Source organism: Populus euphratica, unplaced genomic scaffold (assembly GCF_000495115.2).
Source record: "Populus euphratica unplaced genomic scaffold, PopEup_1.0 scaffold11.1, whole genome shotgun sequence".
Taxonomy (NCBI): Eukaryota; Viridiplantae; Streptophyta; class Magnoliopsida; order Malpighiales; family Salicaceae; genus Populus; species Populus euphratica.
This window is the reverse complement of record NW_011499878.1, coordinates 173,340-189,994: the sequence shown is the minus strand read 5'-3', so window position 1 is coordinate 189,994 and position 16,655 is coordinate 173,340. Positions and strand designations below refer to the sequence as shown.

The 16,655-nt window shown below is 36.0% G+C and overlaps 2 protein-coding genes across 7 annotated transcripts in view; one reads left to right on the top strand and one right to left on the bottom strand.

The window, feature by feature from the left end:
- Nucleotides 1-129: 129 nt before the first annotated feature.
- Nucleotides 130-14,087, bottom strand: LOC105128685 (myosin-16). 6 transcript variants are annotated; one of them, XM_011030462.1, is made up of 28 exons: nucleotides 12,995-14,081; nucleotides 12,725-12,853; nucleotides 12,476-12,619; nucleotides 12,231-12,376; nucleotides 11,996-12,152; nucleotides 10,641-10,699; nucleotides 10,044-10,203; nucleotides 9,800-9,949; nucleotides 9,441-9,577; nucleotides 9,212-9,358; nucleotides 9,001-9,102; nucleotides 8,423-8,480; nucleotides 8,243-8,344; nucleotides 7,660-7,697; nucleotides 7,367-7,493; nucleotides 7,109-7,279; nucleotides 6,067-6,198; nucleotides 5,875-5,984; nucleotides 5,692-5,752; nucleotides 5,222-5,399; nucleotides 4,800-5,005; nucleotides 4,577-4,699; nucleotides 4,361-4,480; nucleotides 3,478-3,576; nucleotides 2,682-2,900; nucleotides 1,726-1,865; nucleotides 1,210-1,460; nucleotides 130-1,029 (listed from the first exon to the last, which is right to left on the bottom strand). In XM_011030462.1, exons 1-28 carry the CDS (start codon nucleotides 12,995-12,997, stop codon nucleotides 983-985), a joined length of 3,516 nt encoding a protein of 1,171 aa, XP_011028764.1. In that variant the 5' UTR covers nucleotides 12,998-14,081; the 3' UTR covers nucleotides 130-982. The 6 variants fall into 6 exon arrangements, with proteins under 6 accessions (XP_011028764.1, XP_011028768.1, XP_011028767.1 ...); XM_011030463.1 differs by lacking the exon at nucleotides 130-1,029 and having other exon boundaries at nucleotides 1,281-1,470; nucleotides 12,995-14,083; XM_011030464.1 differs by lacking the exons at nucleotides 130-1,029; nucleotides 1,726-1,865 and having other exon boundaries at nucleotides 1,281-1,460; nucleotides 12,995-14,084.
- An 881-nt stretch (nucleotides 14,088-14,968) lies between these two features.
- LOC105128684 (Galactose oxidase/kelch repeat superfamily protein) overlaps nucleotides 14,969-16,655 on the top strand; it is a 4,406-nt gene continuing 2,719 nt past the window's right edge. The window contains exon 1 of the mRNA XM_011030461.1: nucleotides 14,969-16,032. Within this exon, the coding sequence (XP_011028763.1) occupies nucleotides 15,080-16,032 (953 nt within the window). The 5' untranslated portion in view covers nucleotides 14,969-15,079. The remainder of the gene's footprint in view (nucleotides 16,033-16,655) is intronic.

The window sequence follows — 16,655 nt, the reverse complement described above, 5'->3', positions numbered from 1 at the left end:
TTTAATCTGTTTTTGACTTCTCAAAATAAAAAAAGAGGAAACATCAAATAATAATAATAATAATAAATGTTTAGACTGTAGAATAACCTTATATTTAAGAGGGAGAAAAATTAAAGTAATTAAACCTGAAGGAACAGGTTGGAAACTAGACATAAATTATAACGACAAGATGAGCTAATTCTCCCCTCGAAGATGCTCCAAAACCTCTAAGTTGAAAAAATTATAAACAGCCCGTCTTATGAGTATTAATACACCCAGAAAATGTTGAATTTATGTTGCAACTTCAACAACAGAGATCATACATTAAGTAGCAAAGAGCCTAAGACATTCCGAGACTAAACAGAAGTGCCAGTTGATGATATAAACGACAGGGGGTATGAAATATAATTTAGAGTGAGGAAAAATTTGAAATCCTTCTTGTTTATAACAATCTCAATACCAAAGGTGGTTTCCCTAAAGGAAATCGGCATCCGAGCTGCTACTTCGGTGCTCCGCCGCATGTGCAAATTAATGAGAAAATCCTTGTTCTCATGCTGCTTCTCTTAAAATGAACTTGTCGAGTTTGATGAAGCAGCGCAGATTCCCTCGCACTTTTACATAGTTGAACAGTAAGTAAGAAGCAATCCAAAGTGAAAGGCTAAGCAAACTCATGCAGCAAGTTGAGAGACCTGTGTTTTTCACTTTCAGCCCTTGTTAGGAGAAAAGGTAAACTCATCCTGGGTGTTAGTAGTACCAACAATGAATTTACAATTCGATATAAGTAACCTTTTGACCGTTTAACCTTGGTAATTACTGTAGAAATATTGAGAGAAACACTAGCTATGTATATGGCGTTGTGTGTAGAAGTTCAAGCGGAGGAGCCCACTCTATATGGCGAATGTGGTTAATATCTAAGCCAACAGGGATTTGTAGGAGCTACTCTGCCATGCCAACAAGTACAGATTGAATAGCTAAAAAGGAAGGAAAACAAAAATAAATTCCATCAGAAGAAGTCATCAAATGCACCCTCTTTATCACCGTTATCAGAACCTGCACGGTGAATCATCAATAGTAAGAAACGTCAGTCTTCATTACTGAAGCAAGGGGAAAATAATATTGTAACAAATTGCTGAATCATGTGTTGTTTTGTGGAAGAAAGAATTTAATGAAATGAGCTTTCATTTTAATGAAAATCTGCAGGTACAATTTCAATCAGGAAGGCAAGCTGACCTGAAATTTCCGTTGTTGAAAGATCCTGAACTATCAGCTGGAAAGCATTAGGATCAGGGGAAGAGAAGTCAACTGAGGTAAGGGCAGGAACCGGTAAAGTGAAATCAGACTCACTGGATGAGGCAGAGTTATTGGGAGCAACATCAGCCTGAACATCAATTTTAACAGGTAGGGAAGTTGAATTCAAGTTCGATGAAGCATATAAGATCATTTTCAGCTCTGCAAATTGATCGGACATGGAATATAACATCCTGAGACACGCTAAAACAGGTCAAGTATTATTCACACTAAGGATTAGTTTATAAATTGTCATGAACAAAGCAGATGTGACAGTGCAGAGATCCAACAAAGTGTGAAGAGTGGTTCAAACTGTCATATAGACATATCGCACCTTATTTCATACATCACTTGTCAAGGATGCAGTCTGTTGGACTCTATAATTGACATACAACATAAATCTGAAAAGATAAATCTTAAGGCAAAGTTATTCTTTTCAGTTTATCACACTTTCCTTACTTGTTCAGTGAGGCCTGAAGTCGATAGACTCTTTGTTCAGTTTCTTCTAGTTTTTTGCGTCTTTTTTCACTTAATTTGCAGACTTCTGCATATGTCCTTTCAAAATTATCAGCTCTTTGTTTTTCTGACAACAACAAGGCCTGTCCAACATAAAAGAAGGGCCTACCTTTATTAGAATCCAACTATAGGATTTAGAAACCAAAAACCACATTTCTCTTAAACAATATAAATTACAAATTCTAGCTTGAAAAGTATGCAAGCAAGGACAAAGAGATCTTGACTACTAGCAAAATCTGCTCATAGTAAGATGCTTTCACCATTTTAAATATTCTGACAAACGTACTCATACATTGAACTGTTAATATTTATATACGTTTTCTCAATTGGCAATGACATAAACTGTTTTCTCACTTTGATTTCTTTTCTATACCAGGTAAAAAGACAGTAACTAGCAAAAACAAAAATGCTGCCTTTAACCAGCAACACCCTGAAAGGATAAGGATAGGGGGGAATTCAAGAATAGAAGTTCCCAATGAAATACTGGCATTCTGTTAACCTTATTTTCATGAATGTCAAAGTTGCTACAAATTGAATAAAGCAAATAAAAATTTAAGCAATTCTACAATTAGACAAAAAATAATTTCAAATAGAGAAATGCCCCATACTCTTTTAACATTGATTACATTTTCAACTTAAAAACCGACTTTCTCAGTTCTTTCCACCTGAATATTTTCTATAAGTCATTTTCTTTCCCACAAGTTATTACAGTGGAAGCATCTTGCTAGTTGTGTGATTAACCTTGTTCCTGATTAGGGGGGAACTTCTGAAATAGATGGCTTTGTGTTGTGTTAATCACCTTCTATTTGGCCCTACTATTAATTGTTAAAACTGATCATACCCTTGAACTGAGTGAAATTGAAAATTGGCAAATAACAGAGCTCTGAAGTAGATATCACCTTCAATTTTTTCACTTCAGCATTGAGGTTCTCAACCTTCTTAGAATCTGAGATTGGAGTTGAGGATTGTATTACAGCAGGATGAACTGCAATTGTTCTCAGCACAGCATAATGTTCCACTGGAGGCAATGCATTTGTTTCGTCAACTTTGTTTTGGGAAGTTTGTAGAGAAAAGCACGACACATCTATTTCTTGTGCTTTTGCATCCTCCAAGTCCATCTGAATATATAAATTTGAACATCAGAAAGATTGTCACTCATAAAATCGCAAAAATACAGAATGCACATTCCTAAAACTCATGAGGGCTACAACCATTCTTGTCAAAGAACCATCTCACCTAAAAGCTTAAGCTGTTAGGTGAGGTCCTAGAATATGATTTATATTATTCTCTAACACACCCCCTCAAGTGAAAGCTCTTTGGGCTTGAAACTTGCACAGGCCCACATTACCTTGTACTTAATTTTTATCAAATAAATAGGGATGGTGAGATTCGAACTCGTAATCGTTTGATCATCAAGGCTCTAATACCATATCAAGGAACCATCTCACCTAAAAGCTTAAGCTGTTAGGTAAGGCCCTAGGATATGATTTATATTATTCTCTAACAATTCTCAACTGATGTTAGTAAGAAAAGATCATCAACAACATGATTTCAACTAAGGCCAGTAATTGTATGAAGCAATGACCAATATTTCAGTCAATACAGCCCCCACAGAAAAGCTCAAAACCAAAGGATACAAATCTTTTCCAAACAAAAAAACATGTTGCTTTATATGGCATTCATATCTTATCTTACCTTTGGATGTTTTTCTGATGGAAAACAGCATCTGAGTTCCTCCACTTGTCTTTCAAATTTATAACTTTCTTCTTCATCTGAACCTGTTTCTCTTATTGCCTAAGGAAAACAGAAAATGCACAATAGCACACACAACTCAGGAAAGAAAACAGAGACGCTGTATTCACAGAAAGGTATCGATCTTTGATACAATTACTTTGATTATCTGTTATACATAATGTATTTTGCAAGCCTCTCAATTCCCAAGGGGTTACGTTTATTCTTACTTTATATGTGTGTTCAATAAAAACTTCAAAAATGAGACGTTAACTTCCCACCTTTAGATATAAATTTATCCAGCCTGTCAACCACTTCTCAATTCTCAAATTAAAGTCTATTATTGCTGATGTTCCACGGGAAATCCTTAATGAGACTGAAATATGACATGCGAAGGGAACCCGACAGGCAACATAAGATCATCTTAACTGGGAACCCACCTAGAACCTCACCCATGATTCATCGTCTCATCCAACAGATCATCTACTGTTGAATATGCACGACTTCCAAACAAAAGAGAGGAATGTGCTGGACGTTAAAGCATGCAAGGAAAGGTTCCAACAGCTGGTTTTGTAAGTTCTCTGCAGTTTTAGAGAAGTTTGGGAGCTTTTAACATGGAAGCTTCAAGAAGTGGAAGTTACTTGGAAGCCCGTGATCCAGACTAGGAATAGCTTCTGATTTGAGCCAATCTAGGGGTACTAGGTGCTCCTATACCATAATCAAAGATTTAGTACTCATAGAACCTCTATAAGTACTTAAAGGAAATAAATATTTAAGTGAGTGATTACAAGGGATAGTTTCTAACGGGTACATCAACAGTCAAGAAAACATGACAATGGATACCTACCATCTTTACATTTGAATGCTCCTTCCCAGCAGTTCTCCTCCTCCATCTGCACTGAAAGATAGCTGACGCTTTTTTTAGTTCCTTATAGTAAGACACAGCTCTATAGCAACGCCAGTAAGCCTGAAAATATCTTAAAACAACTATCATTCTGGCAGAACATCACAAACAGCCAGGTGTACAAACTTTCAAGGAGCAAATAAACAGATGTGTAATAACCTGAATGATAGTTGCGGCCTCTGAATTCTTGACCATTCTTCCCCTCCATCTGCTTTGTGAAATAACTGATGCTTTCTTCAGCTTCTTATAGTATGACACAGCTCTATGACAGCGCCAACAAGTCTGCAAATACTCAAGTAATGATCTTTCTGGTAGAATATGGCTAACAACTAGATCTGCAATTGCACTTGTCAAGGAACATCAAATCAGCTAGGTAAATAACCTGAATAATAGTTGCTGCCTTGGTTTGCTCTCTAAATCTGAAATCCTTACGTGCAGCCATTGCCCGAAAACCTGTTTGCACCACAAGTGCAGATATTCTAATATCGGTATATGCCCTTCTGGCCAATTGTCTACGCAAATTCTTTTGAATTTTGACTGCTGCCACCTCCTTTCGCTTGTACTTACATAATTCACGAGCAAGTCTTCCTACAAGATTAGTATGAAATTAGAAATAAGAACTATTGATACTAGCTGATCAAATCTCCAGATTGAAAAAAATGCACTGTTCAGGAAATAAGAGTCAAGCAGTGACCAAGTAACCACAAAAAACTTCCACCTAAATTCTATAAAGAACAACAGCTAAGAAATTCAGATACATGTCAACATCCAAAAAACAGATTACATGGTTGCTAAATGACTCACCTCTCCAATGAGATTGTATATGAATAGAGGACTTTCGTAATACAATGTAATCTTTACGAGTAGTGCAAGTTCTAATGTGCCTTTGGATAACTGTAGCTGAGTTGCGAAGTAATCTTGCTTTTCTTGCATCTAGCTCAGCCATCTGTTCAGCTCTTAGAAACAACTTTGTTTTCCCCATCTGCAAAAGCATTTATCCTCCCTAAACTAATTAGTGATTTCTAGCATTGAAAGAATCAAAATGACAAGAGCAGTCGCAGCAATGCATATTTTTTAGCTTAACCATGCATCAGCAGCAAATAAAACTCTCATTTTTTTTTAAACGATGTCACAGTTCTCATTTATAGCATGATAGATGTGGGTGAGTACTGATATACATATCTGAAGCACTAGCATCAAAAGTTATAATTGTAACTTCCTAGGTTGAAGATAATGAGAAGTTGTATAACATGTGAAAGTGGTTATAGCATTACCAGATATCCTTTGAGCTCCATCTTTTCCAGAATCCATTTGCATGCCACCTTTTCTTCATAACTGTTACAAAACAAAATGATCTCAGGACATGAACCCAGAAAATTCTGCAAAAATTTTAAGTTCACCAAGAAGAAAACACGAGAATTATTTTTATTCAATTTGGAACATAAAGAAATACTTACTTCCCTTTAAAAATCTCTGGAGCAAGAATACCAAATCGAATTAGGAATTCAGAGAAGGTTCTATGAGCAGGGTAACCAGCACATTTGATTCTGATTACCTCTAGAACTCCCTACATGAATTACAATTTCCTTGAAACACATACAAGTAACTAGTATTAGACGACTTCAAACAAAATTCCAAATTTTACTTACACCAGAACGTAACTGTTGAATGACATTGATATTGTCAAATGTGGCAGGTTTTAATAAATTATTTGGTTTCACACATCTAATGTAGTGGGGCTCTGTGGAATTTAGTATATCCATCAATTGTTGTAGTTGGATCTGCATCAAATTAGGTCAAAACATCAGTATCATGATTCTAGGTGCTATGATCACTCGTGAAATATAAAATTATCTAGTAAATAAATAAAGCTTTAGGCCCCGTTTGTTTGTTAGAAAGTAATTTCTTTTTGGAAAGTGAATTTCGGGAAAATGAATTATTTTCTGATGTTTGGTAGTGCCATGAAAAATAAGTTGAAAAATATTTTTCAGTATTTGATTATGTCATGAAAAATGAGCTAGAAAATAACTTATTAGTGTTTTTTTTTTCAAGTTAATTAAAATAATGAGGAACAAATCTTACAAATTAAAAAGTTGAATGAGAATGAAATTGAAAAAAAACATAATTTCATAAATTATCTCAAATAAAATAAATAATAATCAAAACAATAAAGATCAAATATAATAAATAAAAAAATTAAAAGATGATAAAATTAAAATAATAATAATAATAATTTCATAAATTATTTCAAATAAAATAAGTAACAATCAAAATAATGAGGACCAAATTTGATAGATAAAAAATTTCAATTAAAAAATGATAAAAAAAGAAGCAAATAACAATCATAAAAATAAAAATCAAAGTTAATATAAAAATCAAATTCTAAAGGATGAAATTAAAAAAAATATTAAAAAAAATACATATAGCAATCAAAAGTTTTAAGACCAAATTTGATATAATTAATAAATAATATGATATTTTTAAATTTTTCACAACTTTTGGAAAGTGTTTTCAGTCCAAAATAAAAAGAAAACACTTTCCTGAAAATCAAACTAAATTTTTCTTTGACTAAAAAGTGTTTTCCGTTGACCAACTTTTCTAATAACAAACAAACACAAGAACACTTTTTGTCAAACAAACGAGTGGTAAAGTTTCCACCATGGTTCCAAAAGAGAAGATAGCAAAGAAGACCTTAAAACGGGAACAAATGGATGAGAACTTGGATGGTTTGGCTGACTCCTCTGAAAGTGGAGGAAAGAGGCCAGATATAAAAGAGCATTTAGAAGCACTCAACAAATCTTGATGTTCAGCAACCACGTAGTATTTGTTTTTGTCTAAAAATTGACCAGACTGATATTGAACCTGAAAAATAAATGCATGAAACGATAATGGCTTATTCAAATTGCTAGCCAGGTAATTGTAGAGTATAATGCAGGAATAACAGCTCACCTCTCCAGCATAATGAACAATGGTAAAATCTGAGCGAGTCAATTTTGGCTTGATGAACCGCTTATGATCTTTGAATATTTGGTAGAGTTTTTGTGCAAATGTCTCGTGAGTTGATTTTGGAAACATGCTGCAAGACAAAAATGCTCACCACTTAAGCAATTCAGTAACAAAAATTAGAGGACCCTGCAAAGAAAGAACCTTTAGTGGGATAACATCACAACGAAAATTGCACAGAAAAAACAAATTTCTATGATTAATTCTGCAGGCTTAGGACAAAAAATATATAAACATACCATGCTTCGTCAAGCAGAGCAATTATCCCACCCGGTTTCTGCAAAAGAACTAATTAGAGATCTTATGCATCAAATTTCAGTCACCAGATCATCTACTAAAAGTTAAATTGCTGACAGAGAAATTCATCCACAGAATTAACAAGGATGATAAAGAAAATGCGCCAGATTTATGTTTTCTTGAATGAATACCATTCCCTTCATCTTTTTTTCTTTATGATTTATAACCTGACCTCTGAAGCTAAAATATACAGAGGGTGAAAACAATAAAGAGTCCTAGGATACATTCACAGACAACAGTCTTAGAATTTCCACATGGAAACAACATGGTACATTGCCCAACCAAAATGTTGCCACATCCTAGGACCTAAATATTGTTCAAATGCACTTCTCTGTAGGGCAAACCCCTATTAACAAAATCAAGTTCCACTTAATGACTTCTACTTCTGTTAAAAGGGATATCAGGCATGTAGCAATCATGTAAGCCCGACCTCCCTTACCGCTAGACTCTGGTTTATAACTACAGGGAAATATAAATAGAGCCATGTAGGAATATATAAGAATGAAGAATTCAGAGTGTGTAAACCTTCTCAATAAGATCCAGAACATCTTGATTATCAACAAATTCCACATAGTTCCAATTGATTTCCTCTTTTGCATACTCCTCTTGCTCCATCTTGAATACATGCTGAATGGAACAGCTTTCAGATTGTAGGATGAGAAACATGAGCCACTAAAAGACAATCAAATATGACTAACCTCATACCTGGTTGAAGTGTTGTTGCAGCTTTTCATTTGTAAAATTAATGCAAAACTGTTCGAAACTGCCAAATGATGGTGAATTAATTCAGGTCAGAATAAAAATTTATTCCAAAAGGATATAATATGACATCAGATGTTGACATGGGCTTTAAAATGACTGCTCAAAGGTGGAAGGACTCCCAAGTTCCTTAGTTGTAGCAGGGTAGGAGCTCAAGGCTCCCTATGGCTGTTTGTTCAATGACAAAATAAGAAATGAGATTCTCCACTATCCTAATGATTGTGGTTCAGGACCCCCAATCCTGAATGGCAGTATAATGTAACCCAAGTCACTAATTCTTGACAATTCAGAAAATTGTAATCCTAAATAAAATATCACACCATAACTTGCTGTGAATCTTCTAATTCAAGCCCATACAACTGCACCATTGATCAAGATAGTGCCATACCATGGTCCCTTCCTTCATAGGAAGGCATTTTCATATCCAACTGCCTATCTATCCAATTATGCGTGCACGTGTATATGCATGTACCTACTTTTGTGTGAATGTATGATCATTATTCATTCATATAATCAAGCATTACCTGTTAGCCTTAAAGCTCTCGAAACCATATATGTCAAGGATCCCAATCAGGCATTTTGAGTTAGGATCTTGCCCAATGGAGACATTAATTTTATCCACCAACCTGGACAGAATAAACGTAGATGCATCCTTAGAGGAACAGACTAAGAAACCACTTTAATGTTCTATAAGTTACCAAGCCTATAACAATGATCCATTAACTACCCGCTTACCACTCAAACAAGCGAGAATATATTGTCTTGGCCAAACCATCCCTGCTGACTGCTGCAGCATGAGGATCAAGACTTCTCTTGATGATTTCTTCTGGGGTTATCATTACACGCTTACATAGTGCATCTTCCAATGAAAGAGGATCGCACCTGAAACAATATCAACTCACATGACATTGACTATGAAAGTGAAATGAAATCTAACCATAAATCTATGAATCTCTAGTCTCACATGAGAAGCTCTGCTGTCATTTGAAGATGAAATAGGGATTGCTCATCTTTTACCACAGCTGAATCAATGTCTTCATCCTTTTCAAAATTGATATTACCAAGATGAAGAATCGCAGCCACAACTCTGAAAATAGCATCCTGGGAGAGAGATTGCAGTTATCATTTACAAACAAGTTTAACACTTTCCTAGCTGATAAATTTTATTGGCAAAGCACAAAAGAACAAATAATGATACATGAAATGCTTACAGATAATTCTATCACTATAGGCACATCATCATCCTCAAGATAATGAGTTTAAATAATAGAGGACAAGAAATGAAAAGAACAAGCATATTAGGATCAATAGCAGAGGCCAGACCTGCTCTTTCTCATTTATCCCAACAACATCCATGGCTCTCCTAGTGGTGATATACTCTTGGGCATCGCTAACACCAACCAGCTCATAGCAATTGGATTGATTAAGGTAGTGAAAAGACTTGGGATTTCCCAGCTTATATTTCTCAATCTCCTGACAAGACTCAAAGTCTATTAGCTATAATGATGGCTAGATACTTGATTGACTACAAAGGTAGGAAAAAAGAACATCTAGCTAAGATACCTACCTCTTGTGGTGCAGCACATAAAAGGTAAAAACAGTGATAGTTGCGCTCTGGGTCAGAAATTTGGCAAACACGAGACCTCTCGAGAAGATAAGTTCTGATAGCTGCTCCAGATATTCTTCCCTTCTTATCAAACTGGATCTCCACAAATTTTCCAAAACGGCTGAATCAAAATAGTCAAGATGACATCAGAAGGTAGAGACTGCCAACTATGCAAATGAGTGAAACACATTCACAATCATCCACTCTCTCTTAACAGCTGGAAAAATTACATGTGAGAAAATAGAGGAGTTATAATCTAGATACTAATAGGTTGATGTTTTCTTGTAACTATTTCCAAAGTTAATTAGCAAGCCTGCAAGTATGTGAGGTCACAATATGTAAAAGCTTCTGGTGCTTGTAGATGCAAAGACATTCTTTAAATGTTTCCATCCTTTCAGGATACAAATAAGATAACTCGGAAAAATGACTCTGAAAGGGATCTGCTTCTATATACATGAAAATCAAATTAGAAAATAGTGTCGAACAAAGTATTTTCTGATTAAGCAACAAGCACAATACAAACTAAAAGGAAGAAAAAGCAGGCATGATATTTCTCACCTAGAATTGTTATTTTTAGCAGTCTTTGCGTTGCCAAATGCTTCAAGAACTGGATTTGACTGCATACCACTAGTTAGTGCAATGACTTAAATTTTTTCTAAGTTAAAAATTCAAAGAGCATAGCTAAAATGAAAAAAAGAGGCAACCATCTAGCATTCATTTCAGCTTCAGTTTTTACAAATGATAAAAAGTAATGAACTTTGGGTATCATTACAATAGGAAAAAGAAATGCAAATAAGCATGGAAAATCCTACATTGAGCTCTAATATAGGAAGACATGTTTGTCATACATTTAGCTCTAGAATTCTTCAAATGTGCTTGTGTAAAGCTCAATGGTATAAGGGATCCATCTTATGTAAATCTCAATGGTATAAGGGATCAAAACAATAAAAACACTGTGATCAACAAAAAACCACCCATAGATCATTACCTAATCAAACATGCTAAAGTTGCCAACCAGTCCAAGATATTGTCCTTGATAATCTACTCAGTTTCCTACTTCTACATGATACCAGGATGGCTTACATAAAGCAGCATGTGTCCACCAAGACAAAACTGACTTTAAAATTTTAAACTAAGCTGCACATACCTAGGTGATTCAATCATGAGCAAGATAATTCATTACTGAACAATGTATATCAAGGTTATATGAAGTAAAAGGATCAGACCAAGAACAGTTCATGACCTCCACCTTAATAAACCACGAGAACTGAATATCAAACATGCCTAATTTTTCCTGTTCTCTGATATACAGGTCCACATCTGGGATGATGGCTTGTAGGATGCTATTAGCTAGTTTTGCATCCTATGTGGTGCCTCGGGTCCTATTCTGGCAAAATATATTTTTCTTGAAGCATTAAAAAAAATATGCAATGGTATCTGCTTGATTTGTTTTAAAATTATTCATGAGTTTCTATAGAAAACCGAATTTGTGTTATTTCACTATTATTATTATTTGTTCAGTAACATATTTTGGTACGCAGTTCTGCATGCCAAATTTGCGCTCCAGTCCATGACAAACCATAGAGGATTAGAACATTTATTTCAGTTACACTAATACTTCACAAAAAATCACAGCACAAAATTAGGACTTGCATGTTTCCTTTTGGTGTATTATGCTACACTACATGCATGCATATGTTCACACTTGGAATGGTGCATATTTAATTTGCCACCAAGTCATAACCTGCTGTGAGTGCAGTGTATTTTTTCAGTTACATACCACCTATATGTCTAAGAGAATTAATGCCTTATACACTTCTCTGTAGAATTTAGTTATCACTTTTATTTGTATGAAGTGTAGGCCCTTTCAAAACATTAACTGACATGAACCAGAGATTTATCATCCGACTTACTTCAAGAACTTGCTGTTCAACAGTCCGTCCTTCAGCACCAGAATGGCCACCCAAATATGCAAGGTAACGCATGAGCATTTTAGTTGTTTCGGTCTTACCAGCCCCACTTTCACCGCTGACCAGAATTGAGTTGCTTCTACCCTCTTTGATCATTTCCCTGTTTCATGTGTTAGTAGATAATTCCCATAATCTGTCAAGCAAGATACAAAGTGAAACGCAAACGATACATGCTCACCTATATGCAACATCAGCAATTGTAAAAACATGAGGGCTTAGTCCTTCAATTGGGGCTCCTTTATATCGCTCCATCACGTAAACATCGTATAAATGTGAGAGTGGTTGAAACGGATTGACAGCAATTAGAATGTTTCCGCTATAAGTCTGCAGTGACATCAAAACATTATAATACAGTCACACTTGATGAAGCAATTGCTATAACGAACATCAATCAACACAACTTAAAAGACAAGGTAATCTTACATAAATTTCATTGATTTCATATCTAGTTGCCAAATTGTGAAGGACTGCAGGCTCATGTAAATACTGCAGCCTAGTCATGTCATCAACTCCACCGGAAGGAGCCTCCACATCATTCGGATAAATCCTCGATGAACTTACAGCAACCTGCTCAACATGAGAATAAAATGCACAAATTAGACTGCATCATAATAAATAATTCAAAACAACTATCATAATAAATTCAATTTCACAACGAAGAAAATCCCTCACTGTCTTTCCATCACTAGTTTGAACCTCAACTTCATCTTGTTCAATATTAATTACAATTCCATCTATCCAACCTACTTCAGGATCTTCAACCCAAACATGAGAACCAATTTCCACATTCGCCGGCATTCCCTGCAACGGTTAAATTTACTAAAAATAAATAAATACTTAACAATGCAAATATACTAATGGAATAAATTGAGATAATTAATATCATCCATTTTCAATTCCAATAAATCTTGTAAGGAAAGAAATTGATCAAAAATCACATACCATTATAATCTTCTAGGTATCGACAGATTAAGTCTGCATTAAAAAACCATTGAAATCTTTGAAAGAGAGAGACGCCATGTTCCAGTTCCAGTTCCAGTTTTGTCCCCAACGCGGCACCGAATTTACCCAAATTATCGTGAAAGAAATTATCTTGGTGTGGAGCTGTCGCAGAAACCATCAATTTCTCCATTTTTGTAGCCTGTCTCTTGAGCCCCTTTTGACGGAGAAGCGGGTAAAAATGCCACCCGTCCCTAACTATATTTAAATCGAATTGAATTGAATTCAGTATTATTCTCTCTTAAGAGAAGAAAATATATATATAAAAAAAAAGAACCACAAAGATCTTTTGGAGCTACAAGGGGCCAAAGCCCGAAATCAAAAGGACCCACTGAGTTAGCCGACAAGAGAGTCCAGAGCTCCTCTGGGACTACATCAAGTCTTTTCATCGCTAGGTCCATATCATCTCCAAACCTGGCGCAGCAGTCAGCACAGATGTGGCCCTCTTTTCGTATGCGCGCCTGCATGAAAATGAACTCCAGTGGCCTTCCTCTTGGTTGAGAGATTTTTCAGAGAAAGGGGGAGTGAGCATCCTGCGACATATCCCTATTACGCAGCAGAGTAATGACACGTTGAATATCACTTTCCACGATGATTTTCCTTTAACCTTTGTCCCATGCAAGTTCTAATCCATGAATGACAGCCCAAAGCTCGGCTTTAATTGAAATGCAAGTGCCAGGTTAATTTGCATGCAAATCCCCCTAGAAACCTACCTACCACACCAGCCCCTGATAATTCCTCCAGCACCAGCGTCTCTCGGATTGCCCCTACTAGTTCCGTAGATATTGAGTTTTATCAACTTCTTGGGAGGAGGCGTTCATTTGTAGCTGCCAGTTCCCACCGCTTGTTTTCCCAATAGGTGGGCCTTGGTGATGTCCATGAAATTCATGATAGCAAAGTTGTAGATGTCCTTGAAGTCTCACTTATTTCGCCATCCCCACAGGCTCCAAACAGCAATACCATCTTTTTTAAGTGACCTGTAAGGTTGCTTATACACCAATCTCCCCGATAATATGAGAAAAGCATTTACTTTTCGTCATCGAGGAGGAGCTTTGACCAGGATAATCACGAAGACCATGAAACACAGATTCAGCAATACCCTGACAACAATAACAACCAGCAGGGTCTTGGGTAAGCGACGGATATGCCTGTGTTCACTTAGGAGGATGTTACAGTGATTTTAATTTAGAAATATATTAAAAATATTTTTAAAACATAAAAAATAAATAATTTAAAATAAATAAATCAAAATTTTTAGAACTCTTGAAACATCCTCTAGCTTGTCATGAAAAATACAAAATTAAATTTTTTTATAAAATGTAATATTTTTCCACTCTCTAAATTTTTATGGAATTTAAATAAATACATTTTAGAGGTTTTCTGAGTGTCACACTATTTTCAAATAAAAAAACTAAAATGTAACTCATACAAAATACACACACACATACTATTTTTTAGCGATGTAAAATATTAATATTTTTAAAAAGACAATTAACACCCTTTTAACCCATAATGGTGGATTTATCTACTACTTGTTTTTTCTCTTTAGGAAACCTAACTGGGTTACTTGAATTGTCGCCTCAGAAAGTCACGTCGACGTCGAGACTTCTTGGTTTTTTTATTTGATAATAAGTAATATCTACTAATTTATATATTAGTTTTTTTAATAATTTTAATATATTAATATTAAAAATAAAATAAATATTTCTAAATATAAAATACTTTTAAAAAATAACTTAGAATTCAAGTACAGTTTCTAGTTTCTTGTACTGACTTTAGAAGGAGCAGTCAGGACAAGGATTAGGACTAACAACCATTCTAATCACCAATTAACCTTTCACTAATCCAAAAGTCTGATACGGATGATGCTCAACTGCTTCCACGTGTCAAATAAAAAAGAAATGTCAAATCCATAGAAGGCCCTTTTAGCCTTTTCAAAAAATCTTCTAGCCAAACAAGCTAGAAAGAAGCAGCTCCTGCTGTTGCGAAGGATCGCTTGAAAAGAGAAGAAAGAAGAAGAAGAAGGAAATGGAGACACCCGCCTCGTCATCATTATCACAGCTTCAAATTAATGAAACCCAAACCCTAATTCCAGGTCTGCCAAACGACATCGCATCACTAATTCTGTCATTGATCCCATACTCGCACCATGCCCGCATCAAACCTACTTGCAAATCGTGGCACGCCTTTCTCTCCTCAACCAAAGCCCTATTTTCACTCCGCCGTCATCCCCGCCGCTCTAACCACCTCTTAATAATCTTCCCGCAGGATCCATCCATCTCTGCTCCTTACCTATTCGACCCGCAAAACCTGGCTTGGCGCCCACTTCCACGCATGCCATGTAACCCTAACGTCTATGGACTCTGCAATTTCACTTCCATTTCGATGGGCCCTAATCTATATGTTCTCGGAGGGTCTCTCTTCGACACCCGGTCTTTCCCCATGGACCGTCCTTCTCCAACATCGTCTGTTTTTCGGTTTAATTTTGTCGATTTCTTGTGGGAGGAACTGTGTCCAATGTTGTCACCGCGTGGTTCTTTTGCCTGTGTGGCGGTACCTGATTCGGGGCAGATAATTGTGGCTGGAGGAGGGTCGAGGCATGCGTGGTTTGGTGCGGCGGGGAGTAGGATAAGTTCGGTGGAGAGGTATGATGTCGGAAAAGGTGAGTGGGTGGCAATAGAAGGGTTGCCGAGATACAGGGCAGGCTGTGTGGGTTTTTTGAGTGGGAATGGGGAGGAAAGGGAGTTTTGGGTGATGGGAGGTTATGGAGAGTCGAGGACGATTTCGGGGATTTTTCCCGTGGATGAGTATTATAAGGATGCTGTTGTGATGGACCTGAAGAAGAGTGGATGTGGGAAGTGGAGGGAGGTTGGCGATATGTGGGGTGACGCGGGTAGAGGGAGGCTCGGGAAGATTGTTGTTGTCGAGGAGGATGAGGGCCGGCCTGCTGTTTTTATGCTTGATGAGAATGAGATTTTCAGGTGAGTCATTAGATTGTTTGTCCTGTTATTGCTGTGAAGTTTTTTGAATTGTTAGTGTTTGTTCTGTCTTTGAAGTAAGAGTTGACAGCTATCTGATCGAAGTATTAACTACCTCATTGGTATTTATAGTTAGGGATTCTGCTGTGTAATGTTTCTTTTAGATGTCATTTGATTGTTCTCTGTCGGATTCTGCTGTGTTAGGAGCTTGTTTCGAAGTGTGGTTGCTGTTATTTTTTAAATAGTTTTTTAAATAGTTTTTTGTGCTAAAATACATACTAATAATTTTTTTTATTTTTTAAAAATCATTTTTAATATCAAGATATTAAAATGATTTGAAAAACTAAAAATATATTAATTTGAAATTAATAAAAAAATAAAAAATTTTCAAATTTTTTCAAAAATATTTTTAAAACACATAAACAAATAGGCCCATCGTAGAAGCTACAACAATTCAGTTTCATTTAATGAACTAGAGAGCATTTTAAATTAAGTAGAGTAGATCGTACAAGTAGGCATGGACCCCCTACTAGTAAGTAAATGGAAAACCATTTACTAGCTGAAAAGCCCTTCCATTGCAACTTTTGGGCCGGGGGGGGGGGGGGGGGGGGGGGGGGGGTTTGGGG